The sequence below is a fragment of the Pristis pectinata genome, chromosome 1 (genome assembly GCF_009764475.1).
Source record: "Pristis pectinata isolate sPriPec2 chromosome 1, sPriPec2.1.pri, whole genome shotgun sequence".
NCBI lineage: Eukaryota > Metazoa > Chordata > Chondrichthyes > Rhinopristiformes > Pristidae > Pristis > Pristis pectinata.
In genome coordinates, this window is record NC_067405.1 from 111,409,874 (window position 1) to 111,423,869 (window position 13,996).

Below are 13,996 nucleotides of genomic sequence, written 5' to 3' on the forward strand. Positions count from 1 at the left end.
AGAGTACTGGTCCTATTACTTACGAAAGGTGAGAGCATATGCACGCGTGTGCATGCGTCAGAAGCAGTTGTTTTAAGTTTTTCTGTACAATCTAGAATGGACAGGTTGTCTTATAAGGAAAAGTTGTATTGGCTAGACTTGTATCATTGCTCTAGAGTGAATTATTAGATGGTTCCACAACAATTTCTGCCCAATTTCTTGTACATTTGGCCTGAGATTGCTTGATATTCCAGTTTAAATCTTGAGGGCCATAAGTCTTCTTGAACTCTCCTCCTCAAAGGGCAATGGAACAGAATCTTTCAGTACTTTTAAGGTAATGATAGACAGGTCAGCTATAATCTTATTAAATGACACTTTTTGTGTCATTGCGAACCTGAAGCAAGTTGGTCAGCAATAGGTTAACAAAACATACTTTGTACCACATTCAGTAGTAACAACACACCAAGGGGTCAGATGGCCTTCTTCTGCCCCTAATTTGTGTGTTCATGACTTACATTTTAAAAAAATGGAACGAGTAAAAACTGACAAATCACTTTACCTCACTGAATCTACACAAGAGTGAGGCAGTAATAAAAGGACATTCCCTCAAAGGGGAAAGAATCACCAGGTCAAAGTCAGAAGATAACAAATTTTCAGCTGTTTGTATTCTAGGAAGATAACACACCTATGCTACATCTGGCTGGCAACATATTCAAAAAAACTGAAAAATAGCTAGACAGAAAAGTGTGACAGAGGAAAAATGTTTTTTTCATTCTATTACTCCTCTCAGCCTTACTTTAGCAGAGAGCATCCCCAGATTTTTACATGCATTAACTTCACTTATTGAAATAAAATTGTCTTTCATTTTGCAGTTCACAATCAGCATGCAGACTGTACCTGGAAACGTGTTCTTTCACTTGCATATTTCTGGTAATGCAGCATTGCTTCCAGTACCTTCTTATGACCACCTGGCACTAGACACACAGCACCCAAAATTTCCAAGACCGCTACTTTAGTCTTTATATTTTCTGTCGTAAGACTTTGGGCTATTACGTTAATACTCTCTACATGAGCCAAAACATGAGCTCTGCCCTGAGAGTTGTTCATTAGTGCTTTAATACAGCCTATTAGAGAAGTATGTATTCGAGATTCTGAAGTTTCATAGTCCATACTTTTCAGAAAGTTGAGAATGCACGTTAAGCCATCCAAGTCAATGAATCTGGTAACAAACCTGCCAAGTGGAAGAACATCACAATTCAAAAAAAAGCAAAGGATATACCCCATTGAGCTTGTAGAATTTAAATAAATACACTTAATCGCCTTCTCTTTCCAGAAAGATGACAAAACCTACCTCCTGTGTGAGAAAATATTCATACAGGCGGCCCCGGCACTACTGAGATTTGGGCAATGGAAGTTTGCCCTTACAGAATACACAAATCACTCCCCAAAAGTGTTACATACAAAATAAACTTCATTTTTTTTTAAACTCACATTTCTTGATGTATGTGCAGATATGCAGCTTTACATTAGGAAAATCATGATATGGCCTGTTTTCTAGAAACACAATAAACCACAGGGGTCATCTGTACACAGTTTGTAGGAAGAGTGGGGGCAAGGAAGCAAGTGAAAATCACTCTTAATTTCGGAACTGAGAATTTCAGTGGAATTTAGGAACAACGCAATTAATCTATTTTAAGTCTTCACAATATCCACTCACTGATCTCAGTCAAACTACCTTCAATCGGTTGATTAGTTTTATACTAAGTCAACAGCCATTATTTAAGAAAGGATGTGCTTTGCAGTGGAGGCAGTTGATTACTAGGATGAAGGGTATGATGTACAAAGAAAGGTTTAGCGGGCTGTATTAAAGAATAAGAGGTGATCTCACTGAAAGATACAAGATGCTGACAGGATGGATGCCAACAGGGGTTTTGGCAGGGGGAGGATCTAGAACCTAGGGTTATAGTTTCAGAATAAGGAGCCGCCCTTTTAGATAGAGATGAGCAGGAATTTCTCATCTCAGAGGGTCACGAATCTTCGGAATTCTCTACTATAGAGAGCTGTGGAGGCAGAATTATTGAATATATTCAAAGTGGACGCTGACAGACATTTAAACTGCAGGGAGTCAAGGGATACAAGGAGAGAGAAGGAAAGTGATGTTGAGGTCAAAACAAATTCAGCAATGATCTTGCTGAATGGCAGAGCAGGCTCGAGCTGTCAACTGGCCTATTTCTGCTACTATTTCTTTTGTTCTTAAGTAATTTAAGAACCTCAAGAAAAATGTTATCCATTTAAAAGGAAATTATCAGAAACATTAACTTAGACCATTGATCTCTAATGCATACGGATGTCATTTTGTTATTTAATTAACACATTTTCAATAATTTTCCCTTTTAATGGATAACATGCATCTTGAGGTTCTAAAATTACACAAGAACAAAAGAAATAGTAGCAAGAAGAGGCCAGCTAACACCAAATCTGCTCTGCCTTTCAGCAAGGTCAATGCTTTAATATCAGTCACATAGGGATAAGATCAAGAATAGTTTGCCTCATTGGTTGTGTTCTTAATGCAGTCTTTAAACTCTCAATGGTTTTATTCCTTTCTTCCTCATCTTCTTTTTCCAAAGCCAAGAGCGATTTTCTCTAAAAAGAAAACAAAGATCAGCACACCAATTATTACTTTTACTAATACAGTGCATGAAATGTCCAATGAAACTGAGCACATCATGTTTCATAGCATGTTAATAGATAATTTTATGATTGTGATTTGCTGCCCAGTTTTACAGGCAATGAAATAAATTTAGGATTTATCCTGCAGGCGTCTGGTGCAGTCGCCCACACAGTGAATGGAAGATGTGCAGAGAAAGACACTACTTTTTCAAACATTTAACATGGACATTAAGGGGCTACAATGGATGACAATTACTACAATGGAGCCATTTCTTTCTAAATAATGGCAACTTGTCATCATGAATAACTCTAGGAGTTGAAAAATGACTACATGATTAAAATAACCATTGCTAACATAATATCATATGGGGACCTCTGATACACATCAACGTCATTTTGTTATTTAATTAACAAATCATTTGTGGACTGGGTTGTGAAAAGGAATGAAAAACAAACTGATGTAATTAGATTGTCACCTGTCAAAAGAAAAGTTCATACTGGATGGCATTTGGCACTCCTACAAAACAGGTATGCATGCAAGGTAGTCAAATGAGTCAGTACTGCTCTTATGTACTTAATGTGCTAATTATTTGCTCTTGGCAAGACAGGAAGAGGAATATCCATTCAGCCAGTCCTGCTCAATATACTTCAATTCCATATGGTACTTTAAACACCAGCTGATATTCTCACCCAAAATGAAATACTATTGATCATATATTCCTTTGGCAATTTCAACTAACCCAATATCCAAAGTTCTGGACTTCCACTGACCTTATGTGAAAAAAATATTTCCCAATTTATTCCTTAATGTCTAGTTTTAATTTTACAACATACAACAATCATTCTCGACTTCCCCACCATGGGAAACAGTTCCTCTGTTCCTGCTCTATCAAACCACTTTACTTGCTTTAACCACCTTCATTAAAAAAAACACCTCAACTTTCCTAACATGTTTACTTCACATTTATCATAATTTAACACTTTGTACATTGGCATTACTCTTGTGAATCAGCACTATGCCAACATCAATACATCATCCCTAAGGTCTGGTGCTCATAAGTGAATGTACACAATGAGGTAATCAGGGCCCTGTACAACTGAACTAATACTTCTGTATCCCATCCCATTTGAGATGAAGAACAACATGCTATTAGCTTTAGTTTAATTATCAAATTATAGTTATTTGTATACATGGAAATGATAGCCCTTTACCGATCACAGCCCCAAGTGTTTAACCAATATGACTATATTCTGATCCAAAGTGAAAGAGCCCAGAGACAAGAAGTAAGCATTTTCTTTTTTAAAAAAAAGAACACTTCTGAATATTGGTGACAAAGGTGTACATTGTACTACTGCACTTTACATAATATGAACAAGAAATCCTGCAATTTATAACCAAGGACTTTGGTAGTCAAATTATGTTGCAGATATTTGTCCCCATGCACAAATGTCTTGAAACTCTGGTATTCAGGGAATGTATTAAGAAACTATTCGCAAGATATTGATTCTCTTGGGAAAGTATTATTGGTTCAGAACCATATGTGAAATGAATCACTAGTCTAGAGCTGAAGGTGCAAAATTCCACATTCACCAGAGCGTTAGGAGGTTAAATTAAAAGGCTCATATTGATAGAAACTTGAAGCTATAGATTTTAGTATAATACATTATCTTCTTTATACAACACCTCATATTCATTAGGTGAAAGTAAAGAAGTCAGTGTTTGGTCACCGGTACTAAACACCTGAGCAAGTTTCAGCCACAGTTATATTTTTGGTTTCATTGTCTTCAATGAGTTTGATCATGCATGGGTGAATACAACTGGCAATGGATAATTAATCACACATTCCGCAGTAGCAATCAAAGAGGAATTTCTTTCCCAATGTCTTCAAACACCTTAATTGAAGAAATGTACTGACAGAATTATGACAAATTTAATGATTATGTGTGCTTACAAATATAGAGCAAAGTAAAACAAGCACTCACAACTGCCATGGAATTCAGCTGATCAATGTAAAATTCTGGCCAACTTGTGGCTCCTTTATTTTCTTCTTGCTCCTGAAAAAGACAGATTTCACAAAACATTGCCATGAGTATATTGAAGCTAACTGAAGTATGAACATGTGAATTTTTAGTAAGGATGATTCCTTTATCAAAAGTAGAGATAAATATTTATTCAGATTCAAATATATCCAATTATACTCTATAGACATGCCATGTCTAAATGAGAAAATATGCACATAATTTTACACATTTATGGCATTCAAAGACACTGAACTCAAGCTGACCTAAAGGACCCTCATTCAGAAGAGGGAAAAAAAGCTCATGTGAAAAATAACTGATATGCATTACCTGGAGATTGGCAAAGAAAACACTAAGCAGCCTTTCAAAAGCAGAGAATGGTATTGAGCAGAGGATATACCAGACTAAATCAGAGGGACAATTATTTTGGTTTATAAAAGCAAAGCCTTTTTACAAAGTTATAAAATTTATAGCAGATAGGAACTTTACAGCTTAAACCATCCCACTCTTTTTATTCATTAAAGCACAATGTTCCTGATATTATGGCATTATCAGATGATCTATCCACAAAAGTTGCCACAACAGAAAAAGACCTATAATATGCATCCCCAGCACCCCATACACCCAGCCAGAATAAAATACAAAATATCCAGCAGGGAAGAGAAAAAGATGTGCCATTCTACAGGAGCTAATACATTTCACATGGACACAAAGATTTAGACATTTAAAAATATGTTAAATTCTTCCCCACACACCCCTCCCCATCCCTCAATCTTCCCAACCTATTGTTTTGGCGAACCTGTATACCTTGCCAACATTAATGACGATTGATGTTGGCAATTAATGTTTAAATGAACCTCAAGGAAGCTTCCATCAGAATGACAACAATCCAAACAATTTATTGACTGGCCACTAAATATTTGAGATTGCATTGACTATTCCTCATGATTGTTCATGGATTTTAGTTGCTATTGCTCCATTTCAACTGTAAAAATTGACACACTTATGAAAATACTGCAGCAGCTAATGGTTTGGCAATACAATATCAGTCGAGTTCCATCATTTGTAAGAAAGCAACAGCTTTTTCACTGGTTGAAATTACGAACTGATAGAAAATTATATTACAGGCCATCCCCAGCTTATAAATGGGTTCCATTTTTACAGACGTCCATAAGTAGATTTTGTTCATAAGTCATAAAATCAAAATCACTCCATACGGTAGCCGTAAATCTATGACCTCTAGTTTTATCTACCTCTGATACAAGGAAAAGTTTCCTGCCGTCCACCCTATCTGTACCCCTCATTGTTTTATATACCTCAGTTGCGTCCCATCTTAACCTCCTCCACTTCAGGGAGAACAGACCTGCCTCTCCTGTCTCCCCTCATAACTGAGCTGCTCCATCCCAGGCAAAACTCTGCAGCTTCTCCAGCACTATCACATCCTTCCTATAGCATAATGATCAAAACTACATGCAGTACTCCAGCTGAGGTCTGACCAAGGTTTTATAACATTGGAGCATAACCTCCCTACTTCTGTATTCAATGCCCCATCTAATGAAGGAATGGAAAGAAAAGAGCTGGGCATAGGGAGAGGGCAAGAAGATAAAGAGTCAATGCTGTGGGAGATCAGGAGTTGGTGATGAGGGTGCAAAAAGATCTAGAGTGAGGTGGTTTGGAGACAAGCTCCTCTCGGCCCATAATCTGTATTGGACAAAGTTTAACAGATGGATCCGGTTCTTTGTGCCAACTTTAACCTGCCTGAGTTTTAGCTCCAGGAAGCTGGCTGACTTATTTTAAAATAGAAAGGTTAATTTTTGAAGGAACCTACAAACTTGTGTTTAATGAATTCACTTCTTGCAAGTACATTGATCACCCATCTCTCATTTCTGTTAAAAGTTAGTGGATGAGCTGGGTTCCTGTTTAACATTTTAGCATTTTAACTCCACACCCGTTTTCAAATTGTTATAACCAGCAACAACCAATTACTGGACATAAATCTCTATACTTGAAAACCTCACGAGTAGGAACCATCAGGCATTTCTCTATATCATTTCAGGTTTGGCAGCAATTTAGATTTTTTTTAAAATTTACTTCATTTATAGCTTACTATCAATCAACTTTGGTAATTTGCCCATCATTTTCATTTACAAGTTTAGCTATACAGGAAGTCCCCGGGTTACGAACGAGGATCGTTGGCCCGGGGATCGCAGCCACACATGGCCCCAGCCGCACATGCACACTTGGCCCGGGGTTGGGCCAAAGAAGGTGTACTGCCGCCGTGGTAGGATCGGGGGCCGGGCCCGCTTACGAACCGAAGGTTGTTAAGACCACGAAGGTCAGTTCGTATGTACGGGTGTTCATAAGTCAGGCGTTCATAAGTCGGGGACTTCCTGTATTTGTTTATATGTTAAAAAGATCAATTTGTTCTCAAGTGATTAATTTCTCTTTCTTATGTATGATCAAATGCTCACATTTAATGTGATGTTGTAAAGTTCTATTTGTTCATTCAGCTGCTGAAAGACTGAACAGTTAAAACCAGTCACAAAACTTACATGTTGCTTGGATGTGGGAAGATACAAAATAGAACGAATAAGCAAATAAAAGGTGACTGCAGTTTACAATGGACCATTAAGATCTTTGCTCCAAGCAGAAAAGTATTGATGTCTTTGGAAAGGGTAATAAAGTCACTGAGCTTTGGTTTTATTATCTTTTTAATGACTTCTTTATGCTTCAATCACTGATGATTTGTAAATAAATAAATATTCTCAATTATTTTAACTTGGATTAAGTGCTGATCTTAGTTTAATATCCTGTCATTTGTGAAATAAGCAATGTTACGTGGCATTTACTGGCCACATCTTGGCAGATGTAGCCAACATTCCATTATTATTTTTACACGGGAAAATAAAGAAGTGCAGTTTATTGCAACAATAAAATTGCTGACCAGGATGCAATTTGGAAAGGATGAGATTTAATTTCTACTGAACTTTAGCAGCATATTTCTCAGATATTTTATTTGTTTATTGTTGTCACATGCACCAAAGTACAAAGAAAAACTTTGTGTTGCATGCCATCCATACAGATCATTTCATCACGTCAGTACATTGAGGTAGTACAAGGGAAAAACAGTAACAGAATGCAGAATAAAGTGTTCGAGTTACAAAGGAAGAGCAGACAATAAGGTGCAAGGGCATAACAAGGTAGATTGTGAAGTCAAGAGTCCATCTCATTGTACCAGGGGACGTTCAATATTCTTATAACAGCGGTACAGAAGCTGTCCTTGAGCTTGGTGGTACATACTTTCAGGCTTTTGCATCTTCTGTCTATATATTTTGTATCTATTGAGGCTTTAGATGTTTTTTAAAAAATATAAAACTTTTCAGGGCATATCTCTGATTTGGGGGAGGGGTCATCTAACCCTAGCTATACATTGTGTAAAGTTGTTAAGTAAAACCTTTTCTAGGTATGTGTCTTAATTTAATCTCAAATAGTGGTGGATTCATACTCAATACATAATTGACACACCCTCACACTTTGTCCACAATCTGGTACTTGTCATGCAATTAAGTGGTTTGAGGATTTGTTAATTTAATTTTGGGTTCACAGCTCTGGAAAGGACCACTAGGATTCAGCTGACCATTACCAGAGTTTAGGAAACACCATAATATAACTCACACTCATTTACCAAATTTTTCTAATAGAAACTTAGCCATTTCTTTCTCCATGTTACAAAGACAAACTGGTCTCATTGCCTTCTTTAATAGCCTACTCCATATACTTTATATATCAATCTAAACTATCTTCCCACCCTCACTCTTCCAGATTTGAGGTAGTCATCTAGTAGAATTAGCAAACATGTTTTTCTGCATATAGCATTCAAACACTTGAATATAGATTACCATACCAAAACCGAAAACGTTTCCAGCTTCTGCAGATTCTTCTCATAGTTCAGATGCCTTATCTCATCAGATTAGTTATTTTGCATCACACAGTCCCTGATTGTCTTAATGCAGGTGGAGACAATCATCATTCAGTATAAACAATAACTTGCTGAGATTCCCACAAATAAACAAGCTTCATTTTTGAGTAGCCTCAAAAGAATAAGGGTACATGAAGGTCATCTAATAGAAGGCAGTAAAGGAGTTCAGTTGAAGAATCATATCAAGTATGAATGTACCTATTTCCTTTCAGCTATTGACCAACCCCTAATACATTTCAAACTTAAAAGCTCATGACCAGAAAATTCTCCTGGCAACAATACTGAGCAAATGCTTGATATTTTTATATGGCAATCTTCTGACCTTTATACTAAAGAGTTGCTAACGTCTTTTAAAAATGATAGCATAAGAACCATTTCCAAACTAGTTTCCCAAGGAGAAGCTTGATGCAGGTTTGGCTGATGCAAGGTGAAAATCTTTATAATGTGATGGGTTATGGTCTGGAGATGTTTTGACATCAACATCAAAAATCATGGCAAGTTAGATTTGTTGACAATAAATTGGTCTTTTATGCAAGATTTTCTCAACGATTTGTTCATAATATTACATGAAATTGGGACACAAGCATCGAAAGTGTTGTAGCACGTTTATTAGAAAGGAAATACAATTTACAGAACTTTGGGTTGGAGTTCATGTAAAACAAATGTTAGGTTTAATACTATGGGCATTTATTTAGGATACATGCTGTTTATTAATAGAAGGGCAGCAGAGGGGAATGTAATTACCTATTTTAAGAACTCACTGATTTATTAATAAAATTTGGAACTAGGTCCTTTACTTTCACACTGGGTGAATTCATCATTAAATCAATTCATTCCCTGAGCTATAATAATCAGGGGTTGCCATTAACTTAAAGACTGATGCAGTGACCTGGAAGAATCATTTAATTATTTAATTATTTATTTTGGAATGGGGGTGGAGAAGATAGAAGTTTAGTACAGTTAAAATTTAAAATGGAACATTAATTCTGAATAGAAGTGAAAGAGAAAGCTTTGTCTGCTTTCACTTTAAATGGATCGAGAGAAATTTCCTTATAAGCAGAACGACAGGAAAGAAGAGCACAGAAAAAAATATTTTGTAAGTCAGATTTAAATTCAACTTATCAAGGGGGAGTGTAAAAATTGCTTTTGCTGGATAGTTAAAATATTAAATAGGGCTGAGGTAGGAGATTTACACCACTGGTACAGGCAACCAAGATCATGACACTGACAAACTGCCAACAAACTTTACTTGTATAAAAGGCTGTAAAAAGGCAGATAAGGGGTGTACTTTGTAGGCACGTCAGAACATTAGCTAAAAGTTGAAATTCTGCAACTACAGGCATTGCTTTCAATAGTAAAACTCTGATAATCTGGTGCATTTAGGACTTTGATGGTGCCAGTCTGGGAGATTCTCTGGACTTTTGTAAATTAGAATTACCATTCCAATGCACTTTTAATTCACTGTTTCAGATGATACACAGTAACATAGTACATTTTCCAGTGAACACAATGAATTGAAAGGGTGCGCAGCAACCAAAGCTCCGGCCAGTTGAAAGGAAGCATGGGCACGATCATCTGGTGAGTCAGATGCCGAACCATTGAGAGTTCCAAATAGTCGGACGGCAGATTATAGGAGTTTTATGTACATAGATACTAGGGTTGATGCAGAGAGTTTCAATTGTAATGTTAACATAAAAAGCATTACTCAAAATTTTAACACCAGAAGTAGGTTTTCTGGGCAGGAGTAAGTAACCAGGAAGCCTGAGCACAGTTGCAATGCAAAATAACCTTCTGATGCTATGCAGAGCTTTTCTGACACAAGTCTCTGGAGCCTTACTAAATTGTATAAATTACTGAGGGCTCTGAGTAAATCAAGAGAATCTCCATGTTAAGATTAATTTGATCTTTTGAGATTATTGGAGCTTTCTGGACTGTGATTAAAGGCCTTACATTACAAAAATCCACCAAAGATTTGAAACAACTTTAGATAAACAAGGTTGAGGTGCAAATCAGCTATGATCTGAATGTGTGGCACAGCAGAGCCTCATGGCTATATTGCCTATCCCTGTTCCCGATTTTCCCAAGCTCCTACCAATGTAGATCTCAAGCAAACTTCCCAGAGGAAAAATGTTGAACTCACATTTTTGTTCTTCAGTCAACTTTTTGCCATTCCTGTATTTTATTTTCACCTATATCAGATTAATTGAGTTGAAACAATCTAATTGACAAGATAGGGAATGTTTAAAATATTACCTGGAACATATCAAAACATCCTCGGCCCACATATGAAGGCTTAAAGGGAGGTCAATTTTGATTGAAATAAACGCTCACTAATTAAAAAAGATATCTTAAAAGACACTTGCTTTTTCAAGCTTGGATAGGCAACTGCTAAAGATGAAGAAATATTGTCATTTTTCAACATACTCTGGACACAGAAATTAAGTTGAAGAAGAACTGGTATCGGTATTTTCATTTTAAGTGATACTATATTAAACCCAAGAGTATATTATGCAAAAATCACAGATTTCCAAGATGAAATCCAAATTTTTCTCCTAGAAATACTGCTTGGTACAATATATGTTATCTATAATAACTGCCTTTGGTTAATTGAGAAAGAACTTGGTTTCAGAATTTGTTAGTCTGGATTTTCTTTAGAAATAATGGCAAAAAAAAAATGCAAGAAATAGGAGTAGGCCATATGGCCCTGAGGCTACTCTGCCACTCAATAAGATTGTGGTTGATCTGGTCTTGGCATCAACTCCTTTCTATACCCTGTAACCTTCAACCTCCTTAAAGTTCGAACTCTATCTTCCTCCATCTTGAATATATTCAACGATAGCCTCCACAGCTCTCTAAGACAAAATTCCACAAAAGACCTCATAAGCACTTCCTCCTCATGTCTTAAATAAACAGCCCCAACAATTGCAGCCCAAGTTCTATATTCTACATCACTCTAGCATCCTCTCAAATCTACCTTTTCCATTCCTCTTGGAATGTTATATCTTTTAATAAAGTCATCTCTAATTCATCTAATGGGAAAACACCCAGCCTGTTCAATCTTTCCTCTTAGGACAACCACTTTCATCCCAGCATTCTGTTGGCATTTTCCCCAAATAATCATTGAGAGGTTAGGGGCTCCTACACAATGGATAAACCGTCTACTTCATTATCAGCAATTCTATTCATTGATTGAACTGAATTGCTATGAGCAGTCTTACGCAACAATTAAAAAAAAATCTTGCTTATACAAAATGGAATTGGTCAACTCTCAAAACCCTTTTTGTCAATGATGAAAAGATGAAAGCTGGCAAAATTTCATGGTTTTCTTTTTATGCAGTGTGGGAATTTTGGAAATCTTGGAAATCAGGGAAGAGATCATGAGCCCACACCACAGTAATTGAATGTACCAGTAATAAGTTATTCTTGTGATTTTCACCTGTTCACCAATAAATCAAAAGCAATGCACAAGGAGAGCATATTGTGTTTATTCTGTAATCGTGGTGTATATAATCCCTTAAAGGCCTTAAAAAGTTTCATCTGCAAAGAAAAAAACCTCAGCAAAAAATGTCATTAGCAGATCAAAATAAGTTATTAGACCACCTTTTCACATTTATGCAAGGAAATCTTCAAGAAGCTGAAAATGCACAACTCATTACACTTGACTTGCTTTAAACAATTTATCATGTTATATTAACCCCTTTCTTCTGTTACAATAATAAATGTAACCTTCAGTAATTTTATCACCAGAAATTTTTAACTGAATTTCATTCTATTGCATAGCTGTATAAATTGTTCTTTTTTCATTCCTTCCTCCACTATCCCCTCAAAAAAATTGCCATCGCACTCTCTTCTGCAGCCATCCTTTCTCCCACTCCCTACTGTTCCAATCCATCAGCATAAATGACACCATCTGCTGGGTCTGTCACTGCATGGATATTAGTTAGCAGTAACAAGGAAAATATTGCACAATTCGACATGAGTGCCTTTCTGGTGAAATTTCATCATACCATTTGGAGCTGTAAATGAGAGAAATTAGTGAAATACAGATACATAACAGGAGATAATAAAAAGAGATGAACTTTTAAAAGTCTAAAATAAGGGAAAGTACAGAGAAGTAAAGTTTATTTTGCTCTTAAGTGACAGACATTTGGTTTCGTTCCTATATTTTCATCTTGTGTACTTTTTTTTTAAAAAAAAGTTTTTTAAACATGAACTTAAATGGTTTTCTTACCTTTTTCTTACTGCAATATATCTGCCATTTCTTCTCTGCAGGAAGTGCAAACATGGCTTCCCTGTGTTTATCAGTGAGGTCCAGTTCATCCTAGGAAGAAGTAGTAAAAGATTATTACCTTGGGAAACATAGCCATGCTCTAAATGTTGCCATTCATTACTTTTCCCAATAAATAAGAGATATTAATCATCAATAAAAATTCCTATGTTGGAAACTGATACAGTGAATTAACAATATCCTATCACATCTTGTACCTTGATTACAAATTGCCAGAGTGACTGAAAAGTTCTTGTCTTCTCTGCTCACTTGAAATTGCTTCAAAAACTCAATTATTAAAAATTCTTAAATACAATTGGCCCCAAAACTCAGATCCTATGAATAGTAGATGCAATAATTAGGTGTCTGAGCAAATAATAACGCACAAAATTCAAGAACAAGGTCATAAAATCTAATTTTCCACAAGGTTTTGTGACTGCCATAACTAAAATATTGAAGTAACTTTGGAGACAATGCATCATAAAATTCATTGAAATATCATATATGTCTGGAAGATTGAATATGAATAATTTATTTCCAAGGCTACTACATCAACTATCAGCATGTCATTTTGGTCTTTTACAGATAGCAATGCTTTTAAATCAGGCAATCACATTATAAATATTAACAGATTTAGCAATATTTGTTAGAGTCTTTTTAAAATAATATTTTGCTTCGATACCAAAAATCCATTTTCTTCTGTTCCAGAGCCAAAGGTTTACAGCAACTAATTATCACTGCACCAAAATTATAGAACCCACTTTTTAAACACACCATTATCACATTACAGCAGGTCAAGGAAGCGGCAACAACTGCCTTCTAAATGCAACTGAAAATAGATAATAAATACTCATATTATTAATGATGCTACGTGCTACAAATTAAATAAAAGTACCTATTGATCTGAAATTCTGGTAATTAGTTTCATTGGTAATATAATTTAGTAGGAAAAAGGGTGGTTAAGGTGCTGCACAATGTGGAATGTCTTCTATAACGTCAGCAAAGAATTCCATTGTACCTAACATGAAGCAACCTTGCATCATAATGCAAGAAATATGTACAAATCAAACTACGTACAATGA

The 13,996-nt window shown here is 36.0% G+C and overlaps 1 protein-coding gene across 5 annotated transcripts in view; it reads right to left on the bottom strand.

The window, feature by feature from the left end:
* The window catches only part of daam1a (dishevelled associated activator of morphogenesis 1a), a 130,125-nt gene that overhangs the window by 38,848 nt on the left and 77,281 nt on the right, over positions 1–13,996 (bottom strand). For all 5 annotated transcript variants that reach the window (XM_052022583.1, XM_052022584.1, XM_052022561.1 and 2 more), the window contains 4 exons: positions 12,879–12,968; positions 4,633–4,704; positions 2,528–2,622; positions 877–1,210 (listed from right to left, as the gene is read on the bottom strand). In XM_052022583.1, the coding sequence (XP_051878543.1) occupies positions 877–1,210; positions 2,528–2,622; positions 4,633–4,704; positions 12,879–12,968 (591 nt within the window). The remainder of the gene's footprint in view (positions 1–876; positions 1,211–2,527; positions 2,623–4,632; positions 4,705–12,878; positions 12,969–13,996) is intronic.